The sequence below is a fragment of the Salmo salar genome, chromosome ssa01, assembly GCF_905237065.1.
Source record: "Salmo salar chromosome ssa01, Ssal_v3.1, whole genome shotgun sequence".
Classification (NCBI taxonomy): domain Eukaryota; kingdom Metazoa; phylum Chordata; class Actinopteri; order Salmoniformes; family Salmonidae; genus Salmo; species Salmo salar.
Window position 1 is genome coordinate 75611229 of NC_059442.1, and position 19753 is coordinate 75630981.

At 43.8% G+C, this 19753-nt stretch overlaps 1 protein-coding gene across 1 annotated transcript in view; it reads left to right on the forward strand.

Annotated features, from left to right (window-relative positions):
- Positions 1 to 18: 18 nt before the first annotated feature.
- tet1 (tet methylcytosine dioxygenase 1) overlaps positions 19 to 19753 on the forward strand; it is a 49836-nt gene continuing 30101 nt past the window's right edge. The window contains exons 1-2 of the mRNA XM_014215163.2: positions 19 to 310; positions 1264 to 3893. Of these exons, the coding sequence (XP_014070638.2) occupies positions 1428 to 3893 (2466 nt within the window). The 5' untranslated portion in view covers positions 19 to 310; positions 1264 to 1427. The remainder of the gene's footprint in view (positions 311 to 1263; positions 3894 to 19753) is intronic.

Here is a 19753-nt window from a genome sequence, read left to right on the forward strand (position 1 = left end):
GATAACCCTTTACTCCAGAGCTGAGTTGACTCGATAGGTTGCATCTGGGAGAGGAGGGAGAGAGGGCTGCCCTGAAGGGATTGACACAAGAAGGATTTACGCTTTAAATTGTGTTGTATCCAGTATGGCTACATGCATGTTTTACACTATCAAAACCCGCTTGATATAACAATTATTGCTAGATTGTGTCAATCTATCAGTGTGGTAAAGAAGAACCAGACATATTTTCCGAGGGAAACCAATACAATGATCGTCAGTGTCTAACAGGAGTGGAGTATTATTAGCGATTCAGACAGTGCAACTGTCTCTGGTATGTAAAATATTTGAGCTGCCTTTTAAAGTCAACGTGTAAATAAAATCCACACCAACAACACTTAATTATGCTATGTTCTTGGTGACATTCACGAATAGCTTAGTCAGCCGTCCAATGCCACGAGTGTCAAATACTCGATATTTTTCAGACATTCGGTCAACTGCAAGAAAATCTACTCGATGCGGCAATGTTGCAAGCTGGTTACAACATTGTCATTACGCTTCCGTCCGAAACTCGTGCGGAAAAGAACTAGCTAGCTAGACAAGTCCGGTGCTGTGTAGCAACCTATACTTTTTAAAGAGCTTTTCCTCTGCGTTTTAACTGTTAATAAAGGACTTAGCTTAAATAGAAAATAAATACCGCCGCCAGGCGGAAGTAGGATCTTTAGCATATATATTGATGAATATTAAAAGCTATTCATATTGCAATGAACTATTTATTTATAGGAAATGGTGTAATCTCTTGCATGTGTTTTACTTCACGGATAATTGCTTTGACAAGGTGTAGGTTGTGAACTTGTGACGGTGTGTGCCTAGCCAGAAATTGACTCTTTTTGGCATGGCAGACCCGCGCCATTCCTTCCGTTAAGGAAGTGAGTGGGTTCACAAGACCAGTTTATTGAAAATTATAAATTAAAAGTGAAATACATGGCTGGTAACTCGACAAGCTAACTAACTAACCCGTATTGTCACACCTGATACCTCATACATTTGAATAGTCACACACTTAATTCCCTAATGCAACAACATGCAATTTAAGATTTCCAAACATTTGCTACAAATTATACAATTTGGTGCTATTGTACATGGTACATAAAAAAACCTAAAACGTGCATGTTTTATTCAGGAAATAAAAAAAGTTATGTTGTCAATCAAACATGGACTTGCAGTCACTAGATGTCGAACCAATTTTTTTAACATATTTTTATTTTCTTTGTCAATTCCCTCCAGGTACTTGTACATCTTTTTCAACATGGTGGGAAAATAACTCAGAATTTTGGTGCCCCAAAAAATTTAGGGAGAGAGAAAAAAAGTGAAAATTGGAGCAGGGCTAACAACCATTCACCTGGTTCCCATGCCGACTGCCCCATCTCCGCCCTCTCATATCATACACTATGCCTCCTACTCCCAAACCTCCTAAGAGACAACCCCCACCACTGACAAGGAATGGCCGCAAGGTGATACCCACAACAACCTCCACCGCCAAGAGACTGAATTCCAGCAAGCCCAGAGGAAAAGCCTTTCAGAGTCCACAGTCAACTTTAGAGCCACCCCGAAGATCCACAACCAGGACCCAGGCCCAGCCGGCCAGAAGCCCAGGGAGGAGTGGGGTTGGCAGGCTTGGCGGTCAGGGTCCGGGGGCATCCCCTGGTAGGGTTAACCATGCCCCTGTGGGTATAACAGGATCAGTGAGGCTAAGGAGCTGGGGTAATCCTCTGCTCCAGCATGGTGTGGGAGAGGACCCCCCTGGGCGCAGGATATCCTTAAGGGGCATGGGGGGCGCCAAGCAGTTTCCTCCCCTGGCAATAAAGCCTAGAACAGGAGGGAAGACAGCAAGGGGGAGGGGGGTGAGGGGAGGGAGGGGAGCGGTGGGTCAGAGAGGGAGCAAGAGCGGGATTGAGAAAGGATCTGAGGAGTCTGACACTGTTAGTGTAGACCCTAGTGAGATTAACCAAGGGAATAAAGTATTTGGCCATGTTGGTAAGGGCAAACTTCCTAACCTGAGGACTGAACTTGATGAAACTACCTGTGTTGACCAGCAGGAGCTGGGAGTCGGCCATGCTAGTGAGGGCAAACCTCGTAACCTGAGGACTGATGATTTGGCTAGTGATGACAAACAGGAAGAGTTAGTTGCCCATAATGGTGAAACGGTTGGGGCAGACTCACACGATAAGACTGTCAGCCATAGTGGTGAGGGCAACCACTATGACCTCGATGAGCCCACCAGTGTTGACCAACAACAGGAAAAGCTAATCAACAATATTGCTGAGGGCAATTCTTTAAACCTGAGCCATGAGCTTGGTGACTCTACCAGTGATGACAGGCAGGAAGAGTCAGTTGGCCCTAAATGTGAAGACAACGCCAAGATAAACCTCGGAGCTGAGCAGATTGAGATGGAGCAAAGAGAGAGAGATACCCATGCAGGCGAGCAGAGAGGAGGGGAGAGGTTGGAGAAGGAAGGAGAGGAAACAGTGAAGCAGGAAGAAGAGAGAGATGAAGAAAAGAAGGAAGCAGACGGTAAGCAGAGAGTGGAGAGAGTCAAGGTGAATGAGACGGAGGAAAGAAAAGAGAAAAACGAGAGACAGAAGGAGGGAGAGGTTATCAGCAGACCTTCAGACACAAGCACCATTATGTCTGTCGCTCAGCCCCAAAAGCCTACTCCGCAGGATGACACGTTGATGATGCAATCACCTGTCCATGCCTCACCTGTCTCTGAACCAGCTACCTCAGATCTGGCATCACCCCCTCTCCTTCGTCTGCCCTCTCCGCCTCACCCCACAGTGTCACATGGTATGAAGGTTCTGAACCAAGGTGTTAAACCAATCCAACCTACCAAAACTGTTGAAATCCATAAACCTTTAAAAGACCCAACTACTTGCCATGAGACATCACAGGTGAGCCCAATGCATCCAGTATCACTAAGTCTCTCAGTTGCCTTCCTTAGTGAACCCCACAAGCCCCTGTGTGTAACCCCAGCAAAACCAGCACCCAGTCAGAGCCTAGAGATCCCGATCTCTCTGGAGGCTAGACAATTTCTCAGACCAGTGGACGAAGAGACCAAAGAGTCATCCAATCACAGTAACACAAAATATATGTCATCTTCATCATCTGCATCATCTTCGTCACACCTGAACACGAACGCGGAGGTCCCCACCACTCTGTCTCAATCAAACACAGACGTTAACATCACTGTGTCTGTACCAGACCTAAGTCCAGTGCCAAAGAACCACAACAACAACCCAGAAGCGCCACCATCATCATCATCACTCCCATACACAAAGATAGACCTCTTCACCACTGGATCTGCACCAGATAAAGACACCGTGTGTGTCTCTGTATCTGACCTAGGTTCTGTACCAAAGACTCACAACACGAACAACCAAGACGAGCCACCACCATCACTCCCATACACAAACACTGGATCTGAACCAAACACAGACATTGCATCGGTCTCTGTATCTGATCTGGGTTCAGTGCCAAAGACCTCCTCCATCCCTAACCAGGAGAGTTGTACCTCCAAATTCTCCTGCAGCTCAGAGAGCACCCAATCCTCCTACTCCTTCGACACAGAGTCAGAGCAAGGCTATGGGGCCCCTAGCCCCCCTGGACACCCTAGCCTGGGCCCGAGACCCCTGGAGGAGGGCACATCTCTGCCCCGACCTCCACGAGTCAACCAGAGGAGGGAGAGGAAAAAGAGGAGTAGTTGTGGAGGGTGTGAGCCGTGCCTGAGGAAGATCAACTGTGGCCAGTGTAGCTGCTGTCTGAATCGCAGGACTGGACACCAGATCTGTAAGCTGAGGAAGTGTATGGAGCTGAGGAAGAGGAGGCCCATGTCACTGCTCGCACTAACATCTGCTCAGGTAAGACTTCTCTAAGGTGTAGAGTAAACTTTAGGCTAAAACTGGAAAAGACTGCTTAGAAACTACTTATAAACCTCATCACTTTTTACTTATTTTTGTGATTCACTAACTTGTTTATAACTGTTATGAGCAGTTTAAAAGCAGAACTTCAAGTAAAATTGACAAAGACAATTTACTTTTCTTTAGAGAATACTGTACGTGCTGAAAAATAAACATAGTTATGATGCTAGTGCACATGACCCCAAAGCCACATAGGGTCTAGAGACAGCTTGCTATTGTCACTAATTCTTGAAGTTGTCATGGCCTGGTTGTCATGCCTTTAGCGATGCTATGCTATGGACTGACTGAGAGAATACGTGGGGCGTAGTCTGCTGGTCTGTGGCAGTTTTTGGTGTGTGTGTGTGTGTCTGCTCTAGGTTCTCTATAAGATATGGTTAAATGAAGTGGGAGCAGAGAGAGCATGTAAAGGGCTAAGGATAGAAAAAGGATGGAGAGTTGGAGAGGATAGAATGTACTGGATGGTGAGATTGCATTGATATACTATATGACAAAGAAAGGGATACTGTGCTCGCAAATTGTGGGAACCAAAGGAGGTGACATAAGGAGGGATTCCCGGGTCCCTGCGGCTGTCCTCCACCCACAAGGGCCAAAGAGACCACGGGCCAAGTAGATGGTGGGCCGAAGCCTTAAAACATGAAGTTGATCGATCCCCGTCGAGGGGGGAGCAGATTTATTGTATATGGCAGTAAACCATTCTTATGATGACTATAACATTTGTTGGCACCTTCTATTCTTGCGCATTTTCACAGGAAAAGGACAGTGAGCTCCAAAAGTATTGGGACAGTGACACATTTTTTGTTGATTTGGCTCTGTATTCCAGCACTTTGGATTTGAAATTAAACAGTGACTATGAGGTTAAAGTGCAGACTCAGTATTTTCGTCCAGATCAGGTAAACCGTTTAGAAATTACAGCACTTCCTTGTACATAGTCCCTCTATTTTAGAGAACCAAAAGTTACAGAGGCATACATTTCATACCCCCCACAAATGCTAACCTCCCTTTTTATTGTAATGGTGAGAGGTTAGATTGTCTTGGGGTTAGGACATTTGTGCGTCTGTAACTAACTCTCACTCATCATCAGTCACGATTCATTCAGGGGTATCCATTATCACGGTAGAATCCACATTAATGTAGAAGGGTGTGGAAACATATTCTATTCTTATTTACAATAAAAGTCACTCCAAAATGACACAATACATTTTTTACCGTTCATTTCTATTGGGCACAAAATCATCTGAAACACAACCAAAACAAACAGCAAATGCATCCAACAAGTTTGTAGAGTCACAAGCTTAATATAGTCATTGCGTGCTAGGAATATGGGACCAAATACTTAACTTTTTACTACTTTAATACACATAAGTGAATTATTCCCAATACTTTTGGTCGACAAAAAGTGCTGTAATTTCTCAACGGTTCGCCCGATATGGATTTAAATACCCTCATATTAAAGCTGACAGTCTGCACTTTAACCTCATAGTCATTATATCATTTCAAATCAAACGTGCTGGAGTACAGAGCCAAAACAAACAAACAAATTCACTATCCCAATACTTTTGGAGCTCACTGTATAGCATACATTGTAATAATATATTCTCTAAAAACAGTTGTACAATGTGCTCTGCAATAAGATAATCAGAGTTTGATTTCTTAAGCTGTCACGGCTGTCGAAAGGGTCGGACCAAAGCGCAGCATGTTGATAGTTCCACATTTTATTTATTCTGTGAAACTCATGCAATACATAAAAATAACTGAATAGACGACCCCCCCAAAAAAACCGTGACGCAGAGGAGAACAAACACTACTCACAAACATAACCACGCACAAAACCCAGGAAGAAAAACCCCTACTTAAATATGATCTCCAATCAGAGGTAACGAGGACCAGCTGCCTCCAATTGGAGATCAACCCAAAAAACAACAACATAGAAATAGAAAAACTATAACTTAAACATAAAAATAGAAAAACACAAAACACCCCCTGTCACCCCCTGACCTACTCTACCATAGAAAATCACATCTTACTATGGTCAGGACGTGACATAAGCAGAAGAGTTCTCGAATAGCACCTGCCCAATACCATGGTGGACATGCATAAGGTTGGATGCATTGGAATATAAGGTATGGAAAATGATAAAGAGCCTGTAGGAATATAGATAAATGTTCAGTCAATGTGAGTATATTTAGGATGGTTTAAATGATTACTTTCCTACTAAGATCAAAGTTGATGGTGCCAAAATCTTGCCAATACGTTCATTATTCTATTAACCTCTACAACAGTGGTTCCCAAACTTTTTATAGTCCCGTACCCCTTTAAACATTCAACATCCAGCTGCGTACCCCCTCTAGCACCAGGGTCAGCGCACTCTCAAATGTTGTTTTTTGCCATCATTGTAAGCCTGCACACACACACACTATACGATACATTTATTAAATATAAGAATGAGTGTCAGTTTTTGTCTCAACCCAGCTCGTGGGAAGTGACAAAGAGCTCATATAGGACCAAGGCACAAATAATAATATAATAATAATCAATAATTTTGCTCTTTATTTAGCTATCTTACATATAAAACCTTATTTGTTCATCAAACATTGTGAATAACTCACCACAGTTTAATGAGAAGGGTGTGCTTTAAAGGATGCACATAACTCTGCAATGTTGGGTTGTATTGGAGAGAGTCTCGGTCTTAAATAATTTTCCACATACAGCCTGTGCCTGTATTTAGTTTTCATGCTAGTGAGGGCCGAGAATCCACTCTCACATAGGTACGTGGTTGCAAAGGGCATCCGTGTCTTAACAGCACAATTAGCCAAGGCAAGAAACTGTGAGTGCAGCCCTATCCAGAAATGTGGCAGTGGCTTCTGATTAAATAAAATTTTCACAGAACCGCTTGTTGTAATTTCGATGAGGCTCCCATGTTCAGATATTGGTAAGTGGATTGGAGGCAGGGCATGAAAGGGATAACGAATCCAGTTGTTTGTGTCATCCGTTTCGGGAAATTGCGCACCCAGCTCACTCAGGTGCTTCGCTATATCACATTTGACATTGTCCGTAAGCTTGAGTTCATTTGCACACAAAACAATCATACAATGATGGAAAGACCTGTGTGTTGTCCTTGTTAATGCAGACAGAGAAGAGCTCCAACTTCTTAATCATAGCCTCAATTTTGTACCGCACATTAAATATAGTTGAGGAGAGTCCCTCTAATCCTAGATTCAGATAATTCAGGCGAGAAAAAACATCACCCAGATAGGCCAGTCCTGTGAGAAACTCGTTATCATGCAAGCAGTTAGACAAGTGAAAATTATGGCCAGTAAAGAAAACTTTAAGCTCGTCTCTCAATTAAAAAAAAATGTGTCAATACTTTGCCCCATGATAACCAGCGCACTTCTATATGTTGTAAAAGCGTTACATGGCCATATCATTGCATAATGCAGAAAATACACGAGAGTTCAGAGGCCTTGCTATAACAAAGTTAAGCATTTTCACTGTAGTGTCCAAAACGTCTTTCAAGCTGTCAGGCATTCCCTTGGCAGCAAGAGCCTCTCGGTGGATGCTGCAGTGCACCCAAGTGGCGTCGGGAGCAACTGCTTGCATGCGGGTTACCACTCCACTATGTCTCCCTGTCATTGCTTTTGCGCCATCAGTACAGATGCCAACACATCTTGACCACCAAAGTTCATTTGAGGTCACAAAGCTGTCCAGTACTTTAACAATATCCTCTCATGTTGTCCTGGTTTCCAGTGGTTTGCAGAAGAGGATGTCTTCCTTAATTGACCCCCCCCCCATAAACATAACGGACATACAGTTGAAGTCGGAAGTTTACATACACTTAGGTTGGAGTCATTAAAACTTGTTTTTCAACCACTCCACAAGTGTCTTGTTAACAAACTATAGTTTTGGCAAGTCGGTTAGGACATCTACTTTGTGCATGACACAAGTAATTTTTACAACAATTGTTTACAGACAGATTATTTCACTTATAATTCACTGTATCACAATTCCAGTGGGTCAGAAGTTTACATACACACTAAGTTGACTGTGCCTTTAAACAGCTTGGAAAATTCCAGAAAATAATGTCATGGCTTTAGAAGCTTCTGATAGGCTAATTGACATCATTTGAGTCAATTGGAGGTGTACCTGTGGATGTATTTCAAGGCCTACCTTCAAACTCAGTGCCTCTTTGCCTGACATCATGGGAAAATCAAAAGAAATAAGCCAAGATGTTGTGGTGGTGCTTTGCTGCAGGAGGGACTGGTGCACTTCACAAAATAGATGGCATCATGAGGAGGAAAATTATGTGGATATATTGAAGCAACATCTCAAGACATCAGTCAGGAAGTTTAAGCTTGGTCGCAAATGGGTCTTCCAAATGGACAATGACCCCAAGCATACTTCCAAAGTTGTGGCAAAATGGCTTAAGGACAACAAATTCAAGGTATTGGAGTGGCCATCACAAAGCCCTGACCTCAATCCTATAGAAAATGTGTGGGCAGAACTGAAAAAGCATGTGTGAGCAAGGAGGCCTACAAACCTGACTCAGTTACACCAGCTCTGTCAGGAGGAATGGGCCAATATTCACCCAAATTATTGTCGGAAGCTTGTGGAAGGCTACCCGAAACGTTTGACCCAAGTTAAACAATTTAAAGGCAATGCTACCAAATACTAATTGAGTGTATGTACACTTCTGACCCACTGGGTATGTGATTAAATAAATAAAAGCTGAAATGAATAATTCTCGTTACTATTATTCTGACATTTCACATTCTTAAAATAAAGTGGTGATCCTAACTGACCTAAGACGTGTCATTTTTACTAGGATTAAATGTCAGTAATTGTGAAAAACTGAGTTTAATTGTATGTGGCTAAGGTGTATGTAAACTTCCAACTTCAACTGTATACCAGGAGCTGTGCCAGGCTCACCACGTATGTTGACTCATCCAGCTGTAACATATAATTCACTGGCTTGTATGCGAAGCAGTAATTGTTTAAAAACATCTCCTTCCATGTCACTGATGCGTCGTGAAACAGTGTTGTTTTATGAAGGCATTGTCTGTATACTTTTTTTGGCCTTTTCCCCCAGCATTGTTCCAGCCATATCCGCGGCAGCAGGAAGAATTAAGTCCTTCACAGTGCTATGGGTCTTGCCTGTCCTAGCCACTCGGTAGCTCACCATATAAGACGATTCTAGCCTCTTCTTATTAATGGTATCTGTTGCTTTTATACATGTCTTACTACTCGAAAATTGACTTTATTCTCGCTCAAAAAACTTCTGTGGCTTATTTTTCAAATTGTCATGTTTTGTTTCTAAATGTCTGCGCAAGAGTGAAGGTTTCCCACGAGAGTGTAACGGTTAATGTGATTGGATGTTAATTATTTGACTAGGCTACTTGTATTTGACATTGTGTTATTTCACTGAACACTGTTTTTTGGCAGTGAAACGAGGCTACTCAGGCAAGCAAAGAAACTCAGCCAAATGTATAGCCCCGTTGGAAAATATAAATGTACTGTTTGAAAATGTGAAAAAAAATTATGTGAATCACATTTTTATTTGGCGTACTTCCGACGCTTTGGGAATACCTGCTCTACGGGAATACCTGCTCTACGGGTGTCTTCCCCGCGGGACGGTTGAGCTAACGTAGGCTAATGTGATTAGCATGAGGTTGTAAGTAACAATAACATTTCCCAGGACATAAACATTTCCCAGGACATTTCCCAGGACATAGACTGTAATATCTACTGTAAATTAGACAGTGCAGTTAGATTAACAAGAATTTAAGCTTAAATTATTGTTAATCTAACTGCACTGTCTAATTTACAGTAGATATTACAGTGAAATAATACCATGCTATTGTTTGAGGAGATTGCACAGTTATGAACTTGAAAAGGTATCAATAAACCAATTAGGCACATTTGGGCAGACTTGATACAACATTTTGAACATAAATGCAATGGTTCCTTGGATCAGTCTTAAACTTTGCACACACACTTCTGCCGTCTAGTGGCCAAAATCTAAATTGCACCTAACCTGGAATAATACATTAGGCCTTTCTCTTGCATTTCAAAGATGAAAAAAAAATACACTTTTTTTTTTCTTTGTATTATCTTTTACCAGATCTAATGTGTCATATTCTCCTACATTAATTTCACATTTCCACAAACTTCAAAGTGTTTCCTTTCAAATGGTATCAAGAATATGCATATCCTTGCTTCAGGTCCTGAGCTACAGGCAATTAGATTTGAGTATGCCATTTTAGGCAAAAATTGGAAAAAAAGGGTCAGATCCTTTTTAACTGAGTGTGAGACGTTTTTTCCAAAATGTACATTTCATACATACTGTACATACAAACAAAGAACTCCATGTCAAATAGTATTTGTTGATCGGTGAGACAAATAGCAAAGGTGTCTCAGGCAGTATTTGTAGTATCTAAGTATAGTATAACCTACCAATCAATGCATGTCAAGTGCCGTGGAGGGCACAATCGTACAGTGTTGCAGTACAGAAATGAGAGCTTTACCATCTATACCGAAAGTCTGGGCCTCTGATGGAGACTGTATAACTGTCATCAAAGCATGCTTCAGTATTCCCCCTTCTCTCTAGGAGCATTTGTGTGCCCAGGCCCCATAGGCATATCGAAAGGATCCCACCCTGGCACCAAGGTAGCTGACCGATGTGGAGAGAGACAAGTGCCTTGGCAGAATGCAATCCAAAGCTTTTGTGGTCCAGAGACGAGAACTGTACCATCTACTATGGCAAAAGCCTGGGCTCTTGACAGGGACAATAGAATTCTCCCCACTGCTTGTTACAGTAGTAAAATAATCTGTTTGTCACCTGTTACACTGATTCTACATTTAATTTAGTATTGGAGATGCTCAAACAAGCACATCTATCTGTAGTTGGTGTTCTTCAACTCTAAAATGCACTAGAGTGTTTAAGACAAAACCCACAAAGAAAAGACAACAGGCAAATGCATATATTTTCCCAATGTCCAAATAGTGACTGCAGTGCTAGTTCAAACTGGAGTAGGATGGTTCTCCTCACAGGTGAGTGAATCAGCCAATGCTTAGTGAATAGCACTTGGTTGCAGTGGTGTAAATTCCTTAAGGAAACATTTACATTTACATTTACGTATTTAGCAGACGCTCTTATCCAGAGCGACTTACAAATTGGTGCATTCACCTTATGATATCCAGTGGAACAACCACTTTACAATAGTACAGCTATATCTTTTTTGGGGGGGTGGAGGGTAGGGGGGGGGTTAGAAGGATTACTTTATCCTATCCCAGGTATTCCTTAAAGAGGTGGGGTTTCAGGTGTCTCCGGAAGGTGGTGATTGACTCCGCTGTCCTGGTGTCGTGAGGGAGCTTGTTCCACCATTGGGGTGCCAGAACAGCGAACAGTTTTGACTGGGCTGAGCGAGAACTGTGCTTCCGCAGAGGTAGGGAGGCGAGCAGGCCAGAGGTGGATGAATGCAGTGCCCTTCTTTGGGTGTTGGGACTGATCAGAGCCTGAAGGTACGGAGGTGCCGTTCCCCTCACAGCTCCGTAGGCAAGCACCATGGTCTTGTAGCAGATGCGAGCTTCAACTGGAAGCCAGTGGAGTGTGCGGAGGAGCGGGGTGACGTGAGAGAACTTGGGAAGGTTGAACACCAGACGGGCTGCGGCATTCTGGATGAGTTGTAGGGGTTTAATGGCACAGGCAGGGAGCCCCGCAGTAATCCAGACGGGAGATGACAAGTGCCTGGATTAGGACCTGCGCCGCTTCCTGTGTAAGGCAGGGTCGTACTCTGCAAATGTTGTAGAGCATGAACCTACAGGATCGGGTCACCGCCTTGATGTTAGCGGAGAACGACAGGGTGTTGTCCAGGGTCACGCCAAGGCTCTTAGCACTCTGGGAGGAGGACACAATGGAGTTGTCAACCGTGATGGCGAGATCATGGAACGGCCAGTCCTTCCCCGGGAGGAAGAGCAGCTCTGTCTTGCCTTTTTTCAGCTTGAGGTTGTGATCCGTCATCCACACTGAGTTGTCTGCCAGACATGCAGAGATGCGATTCGCCACCTTGTTATCAGAAGGGGGAAAGGAGAAGATTAATTGTGTGTCGTCTGCGTAGCAATGATAGGAGAGACCATGTGAAGATATGACAGAGCCAAGTGACTTGGTGTATAGCGAGAATAGGAGATGGCCTAGAACTGAGCCCTGGGGGACACCAGTGGTGAGAGCACGTGGTGCGGAGACGGATTCTCACCACGCCACCTGGTAGGAGCGACCTGTCAGGTAGGACGCAATCTAAGAGTGAGCCGCGCCGGAGATGCCCAACTCGGAGAGGGTTGAGAGGAGGATCTGATGGTTCACAGTATCAAAGGCAGCAGATAGGTCTAGAAGGATGAGAGCAGAGGAGAGAGAGTTAGCTTTAGCAGTGCGGAGCGCCTCCGTGACACAGAGAAGAGCAGTCTCAGTTGAATGACCAGTCTTGAAACCTGACTGATTTGGATGAAGAAGGTCATTCTGAGAGAGATAGCAAGAGAGCTGGCCAAGGACGGCACTCTCAAGAGTTTTGGAGAGAAAAGAAAGAAGGGATACTGGTCTGTAGTTGTTGACATCGGAGGGATCGAGTGTAGGTTTTTTGAGAAGGGGTGCAACTCTCGCTCTCTTGAAGACGGAAGGGACGTAGCCTGCGGTCAAGGATGAGTTGATGAGCGAGGTGAGGTAAGGGAGAAGGTCTCCGGAAATGGTCTGGAGAAGAGAGGAGAGGATAGGGTCAAGCGGGCAGGTTGTTGGGCGGCCGGCCGTCACAAGTCGCAAGATTTCATCTGGAGAGAGGGGAGAAAGAGGTCAAAGCACTAAAAAAATACTTTAAAGTACTACATAAGTAGTTTTTTGGCGGTATCTGTACTTTACTTTACTATTTATATTTTTGACAACTTTTACTTTTACTCCACTATATTCCTAAAGAAAATAATGTACTTTTTAGTCCTTACATTTTCCCTGACACCCAAAAGTACTCATTACATTTTGAATTCTTAGCAGGACAGGAAAATTGTCTAATTCACGCACTTATCAACATCCCTGGTCATCTCTACTGCCTCTGATCTGGCAGACTCACTGAACACAAATGCGTCGTTTGTAAATTATGTCTGACTGTTTAAGTGTGCCCCTGGCTATCCGTAAATTTTAAAAAACTATAAAATCATGCCGTCTAGTTTGCTTAATATAAGGAATTTGAAAGGATTTATACTTTTATTTTGGCTTTTGATACTTAAGTATATTTTAGCGATTACATTTACTTTTGATGCTTAAGTATATTTAAAATCAAATACTTTTAGACTTTTAATCAAGTAGTATTTTACAGGGTGACTTTCATTTTCTTTTAAGGAATCTTTACTTTTACTCAAGTATGACAATTGGGTACTATTTCCAAAACTGCTTGATCTCTAGGAGCAGGACACAGGAGCACTAAATAGATCATGCAAGACAAAAGTGACAGAAAATAATTAATCAAAGAAATCATTGCAGCAAAGGAATGTAGTTTGTGAGCTAGAAAATGAACATCCTGACAGTCTGAGGTAGGGTGCGATGCAATCATTCTTCTCCCAACTATTGACAGGGATAATGTGGCATTTCTTATTTGTCAGTATGAATGAAATTAGTGGGTCCTGCCTTAAAAACAAATCAAATATTATTTGTCACATGCGCCAAATACAACTTATAAGCCCTTAACCAACAATGCAGTTTGAAGAAAAAGATGTGTTAAATAAAAAATAAAACTAACAAATACTTAAAGAGCAGTAGTAAAATAACAATAGAGAGGCTATATACATGGGGTACCGGTACAGAGTCAATGTGCGGGGGCACCAATTAGTCAAGGTAATTGAGGTAATATGTACATGTAGGTAGAGTTAAAGTGACTATGCATAGATAATAAACAGAGAGTATCAGCATTGTAAAAGAGGGAGGGGTGGGCAATGCAAATAGTCTGGGTAGCCAGTTGATTAGCTGTTCAGGAGTCTTATGGCTTGGGGTAGAAGCTGTTAAGAGAGCCTTTTGGACCTAGACTTGCCACTTACCGTGCGGTAGCAGAGAGAGCAGTCTATGACTAGGGTGGCTGGAGTCTTTGACCATTTTGTGGGCCTTCCTCTGACACCGCCTGGTATAGAGGTCCTGGATGGCAGGAAGCTTGGCCCCAGTGATGTCCTGGGCCGTACGCACTACCTTCCTTAGTGCCTTGCAGTCGGAGGCCGAGCAGTTGCCATACCAGGCAGTGATGCAACTGTTCACGATGCTCTCGATGGTGCAGCTGTAGAACTTTGTGAGGATCTGAGGACACATGACAAATCTTTTCAGTCTCCTGAGGGGGAATAGGCTTTGTCATGTCCTCTTCACGACTGTCTTGGTGTGTTTGGACCATGATAGTTTTTTGGTGATGTGGACACCAAGGAACAGCTCTCAACCTGCTCCACTACAGCCCCGTCGATGTGAATGGGGACGTGCTCGGTCCTCCTTTTCCTGTAGTCCACAATCATCTCCTTTGTTTTGATCATGTTGAGGGAGAGGTTGTTGTCCTGGCACCATACAGCCAGGTCTCTGACCTCCTCCCTATAGGCTGTCTCATCGTTGTCGGTGATCAGGCCTACCAATTTTGTGGCATCGGAAAACTTAATGATGGTGTTGGAGTCGTGCCAGGCCATGCAGTCATGAGTGAACAGGGAGTACAGGAGGGGACTAAGCATGCACCCCTGAGGGGCCCCCGTGTTGGGGATCAGCGTGGCGGATGTGTTGTTACCTACCCTTACCACCTGGGGGCGGCCCGTCAGGAAGTCCAGAATCCAGTTGCAGTCCTAGCATCCTTAGCTTAGTGATGAGCTTTGAGGGTATTATGGTGTTGAACGCTGAGCTGTAGTCAATGAATAGCATTCTCACATAGGTGTTCCTTTTGTCTAGGTGGGAAAGGGCAGTATAGAATGCAATAGAGATTGCATCATCTGTGGATCTGTTGGAGCAGTATGCGAATTGGAGTGGGTCCTGGGTTTCTGGGATAATCGTGTTGATGTGAGCCATGACCAGCCTTTCGAAGCATTTCATAGCTACAGATGTGAGTGCTACGGGGCGATAGTCAGGTTTATCTTTGCGTTCTTGGGCACAGGGACTATGGTGGTCTGCTTGAAACATGCAGGTATTACAGACTGGGTCAGGGAGAGATTGAACTTGCCAGCTGATAAGTGCATGCTCTGAGTACGCGTCCCGGTACTCCATATGGCCCAGCGGCCTGTTTAAAGGTCCTACTCACATTGACTACGGAGAGCGAGCTCAGACAGTCATCCAGAACTGCTGGTGCTCTCGGGCATGGTTTATTGTTGCTTGCCTTGAAGCGAGCATAGGCTTGCATCACTGTGTGTGCATGTGTGCGTGTGTTTATGTTTACACACAGCCAGAGAGGTTGGTAATGTTTGGAGACTCCATTCACTCTAATGTAAACACATATGGACTGCAGCATACGGTATAACCTAGCATGTCTGGCCTAGCACTGGTTTAGGATCAGCATACCCTCCCCAATTACTTACTGTAACCATTTAAGGGTAAAAGACACAGAACTGACCTCAGATCAGTGTTCATGGTTAGGTTTAGCACATACACTATATATACAAAAGTATGTGGACACCCCTTCAAATGAGTGGATTCGGCTATTTCAGCCACACCTGTTGCTGACAAGTATATAAAATCGAGCACACAGCCCTGCAATCTCCATACAGAAACATTGTCAGTAGAATGGCCTGTACTGAAGAGCTCAGTGACTTTCAACGTGGCACCGTCATAGGATGCCACCTTTCCAACAATTCAGTTCCGTAAATTTCTGTCCTGCTAGAACTTCCCCAGTCAACTGTAAGTGCTGTTATTGTGAAGTGGAAATGTCTATGAAGCAACAACGGCTCAGCCACGAAGTGGTAGGCCACACAAGCTCACAGACAGGACTGCTGAGTGCTGAAGTGCATAGCACGTAAAAATCATCTCTACTCAGTTGCAACACTCACTACCTAGTTCCAAACTGCCTTTGGAAGCAATGTCAGCACAAGAACTGTTCATCGGGAGCTTCATGAATTGGGTTTCCATGGCCGACCAGCCGCACACAAGCCTAAGATCACCATGCGCAATGCCAAGCGTCGGCTGGAGTGGTGTAAAGCTCGCAGCCGTTGGACTCTGTGGCATTGGAAACCAGTTCTTTGGAGTGAGGAATCACGTGTCAACATCTGGCAGTCCGACGAACGAATCTGGGTTTGGCGGATGCCAGGAGAATGCTACCATAGTGCCAACTGTAAAGTTTAGTGGAGGAGAAATAATGGTCTGGGACTGTTTTTCATGGTTCGAGCTAGGCCTCTTAGTTCCACTGAAGGGAAATCTTAAAGCCACAGCATACAATGACATTCCAGACGATTCTGTCCTTCCGACTTTGTTGCAACAGTTTGGGGAAAGCCCTTTCCTTTTTTCAGCATGACAATGCCACCATGCACAAAGCGAGGTCCGTACAGAAATGGTTTGTCGAGATCGGTGTGGAAGAACTTGACTGACCTGCACAGAGCACTGACCTCAACCCCATCAAATATCTTTGGGATGAATTGGAACGCAGACTGCGAGCTAGGCCTAATCGCCCAACATTAGTGCCCAACCTCACTAATGTTCTTGTGGCTGAATGGAAGCAAATCCCCGCAGCAATGTTCCAACATCTAGTAGAAAGCCTGGAGGAGTGGAGGCTGTTATAGCAGCAAAGGGGGGACCAATTTCATATTAATGCCCATAATTTTGGAATGAGATGTTCGACGAACAGGTGTCCACATACTTTTGGTCATGTAGTGTATTTCATAAGGCCTTATTTCGAGGGCATAGTTTTACCCTAATACAGCAGCCTGAATCTCATGGTTTACAGGCAACATTAGGCCCGCAAGTCACATTATGCAGGCTTGCAAAGCGATATATAATTCCTATTGGAATCCATCCAGAGTGGAGATATCCAACATTTGACATTTTTATTCACCAGCAACCTGCATTCAGAATGACTACCGGATTGGAAATACTAAGATATGAGACTACCTAAAGCATCTAAACTGGAACCATTTCTGTAACGGGTGCAATAAGTCAAAGTAACACATTGGATTAGTTTAACAAAATGTATGTTACTTATATTTGAGCAGCATAAGATTAATTCATCAATCAATTTACATGCAAAAACATAGATATTGAAAAAATATATTTTCAAAATCAACCTGCAATAGAACATGCTGGGAAATATGATAATGATGGTTGTGGTTATGGTTTATTACTGGTTATTAACACCAACACTGGGGTTCTTTTACACCAATGAGTGTTAATTTAACACTTACAGAGTTAATTTAACACCTGAATCAACACTAGAAATGTTTCACTGAAAAATCAACACTAGGCAACACTGGCCAATTTGCTGTGTAGGCAATGTAAGGGTGAACTAGCCTTCGAACTGTGAGATAATAGTTTGGAACACTTGAACCATAGAGTGATTCAAGTGTAATGTACTGTAGTCATACACATTATGATAGTCATCATCATATGAAATCAATTTCCTCTCTATATTTCCCTCATTTGGTTTTCATTTTATACTTGGCGACTTGTTTGATTGTGGCTCAGAACAGTTTTCCTTTGCTATGAACTGGAAGTCATTTGGAATAAGCCCAAACCTGTGAGCTAAGTCAGTTTGTAAGCTAAACTTGGATTCCCTCAGAAGTCCTGTGTGTGTGTGTGCGTGCGTCCGTGCATGAGTTTATGTGGATGTGTTCAGAGCAGTTCTGTGCAAATGTTCTTAGTCCCGGAGAAGCTTTGAAGCCGTGCCACTTGATTTGTCTCGGTGAATAGAAATTAGAAATGCTCACTTTGCCCCAAAATACCACTCCACTTTGATTCAGACAATAGCCACCTGGACAAACAGACAGGGACAGTTCAAGCATCAAACTCGCAGACGAAGTTAAGAATATGTAAATCTCCCTTCCCTTATTTTCAGTTGCTTTATACCCATTAATGGACGTGGGATTTTATCCTTGTGAGGTTCATTATTGAGTTACATGTTAGTTAGTGAAATAAAACATGAGACGTGATCTATCTCTCCTGTTACATCTCCCTTCTCTCGTTCACTCTCCCTTCTCTCCCTCTTTCCCATGTCTGATCTCTTATCTCCTGTCACTCCCTCTTTCTCTCCTCTTTGTAGAGAGTAGCCGTAGCCTCACATGCAGCAGTGCGGTAATGCTGGTGTGCCTGCATGTTTGTGTGCATATGTGTGTGTGTATGTGTGTGTGATTGCCAGCACTCAGGCCTCTTCCCTGACTAAATTTACACAAACTTGAGGCAAGCTGCTTCCTGTGAGAGGAGGGTGGGCCCCGAGGGGTGGGCCCCAGTACACACACAGGCAGTGTTTGTGTGTGTGTGGACATCAATTTTCTATGAAGTTCTCATATATCTGTGGTGTATGTGGTTGTGTGTATGTGGCATCATTGTGTGTGTGTGTGTGTGTGTGTGTGTGTGTGTGTGTGTGTGTGTGTGTGTGTGTGTGTGTGTGTGTGTGTGTGTGTGTGTGTGTGTGTGTGTGTGTGTGTGTGTGAGTTCGCTAGAGTATGTGTGTGCTTGCATCTACGTTGACAGTGAATGATGGAGCACTCATCTTGCTTCTCTCATCTCAAGGTGAGCTCCATGTGAGCTAATCTATCACCCAGCCAGAGTCTCTGATACAGACTAGAGAGTTAGAGAGGAGAGACTAAGACATGTCCAGCTTTGCTACAATGTACGAATCAATCAATTAATCAATCCACCAAGTTAGTGGCGCTTTTCACAAAATGAGCTTTTTACAAATTTCACGGGCTTTTCAGTGAGCTTTTCTCAAATATGTCTGCAGCTGTGTGTGTATTATACAGCGCATTCTAAAAGTATTCAGACCCTTTGATATGAGACTCAGAATTGAGCTCAGATACATCCTGTTTCCATTGATCATCCTTGAGATGTTTCTACAACTTGATTGGACTCCACCTGTGGTAAATTCAATTGATTGGACATGATTTGGAAAGGCACACACCAGTCTATATAAGGTCCCACAGTTGACAGTGCATGTCAGAGCAAAAACCAAGCCATGAGGTCGAAGAAATTGTCCTTAGAGCTCTGAGACAGGATTGTGTCGAGGCGTAGATCTGGGGAAGGGTACAAACAAATGTCTGCAGCATTGAAGGTCCCCAAGAACACAGTGGCCTCCATTGTTCTTAAATGGAAAACGTTTGGAACACCAAGGCTCTTCCTGGAGCTGACCGCCCAGCCAAATTGAGCAATCGGGGAGAAAGGCCTTGGTCAGGGAGGTGACCAAAAACCCAATGGTCACTGACAGCTCTCCAGAGTTCCTCTGTGGAGATGGAGAACCTTCCAGAAGGACAACCATCTTTGCAGCACTCCACCAATCAGGCCTTTATGGTAGAGTGACCAGACGGAAGTCAATCCTCAGTAAAAGGCACATGACAGCCCGCTTGAAGTTTGCCAAAAGGCACCTAAAGGACTCTCAGACCATGAGAAACAAGATTCTCTGGTCTGATGAAACCAAGATTGAACTCTCTGGCCTGAATGCCAAGCGTCACATCTGGAAGAAACCTGACACCATCCCTACGGTGAAGCATGGTGGTGGCAGCATCATGCTGTGGGGATGTTTTTCAGTGGCAGGGACTGGGAGACTAGTAAAGATTGATGGAAAGATGAATGGAGCAATGTACAGAGAGATCCTTGATGAAAACCTGATCCAGAGCGCTCA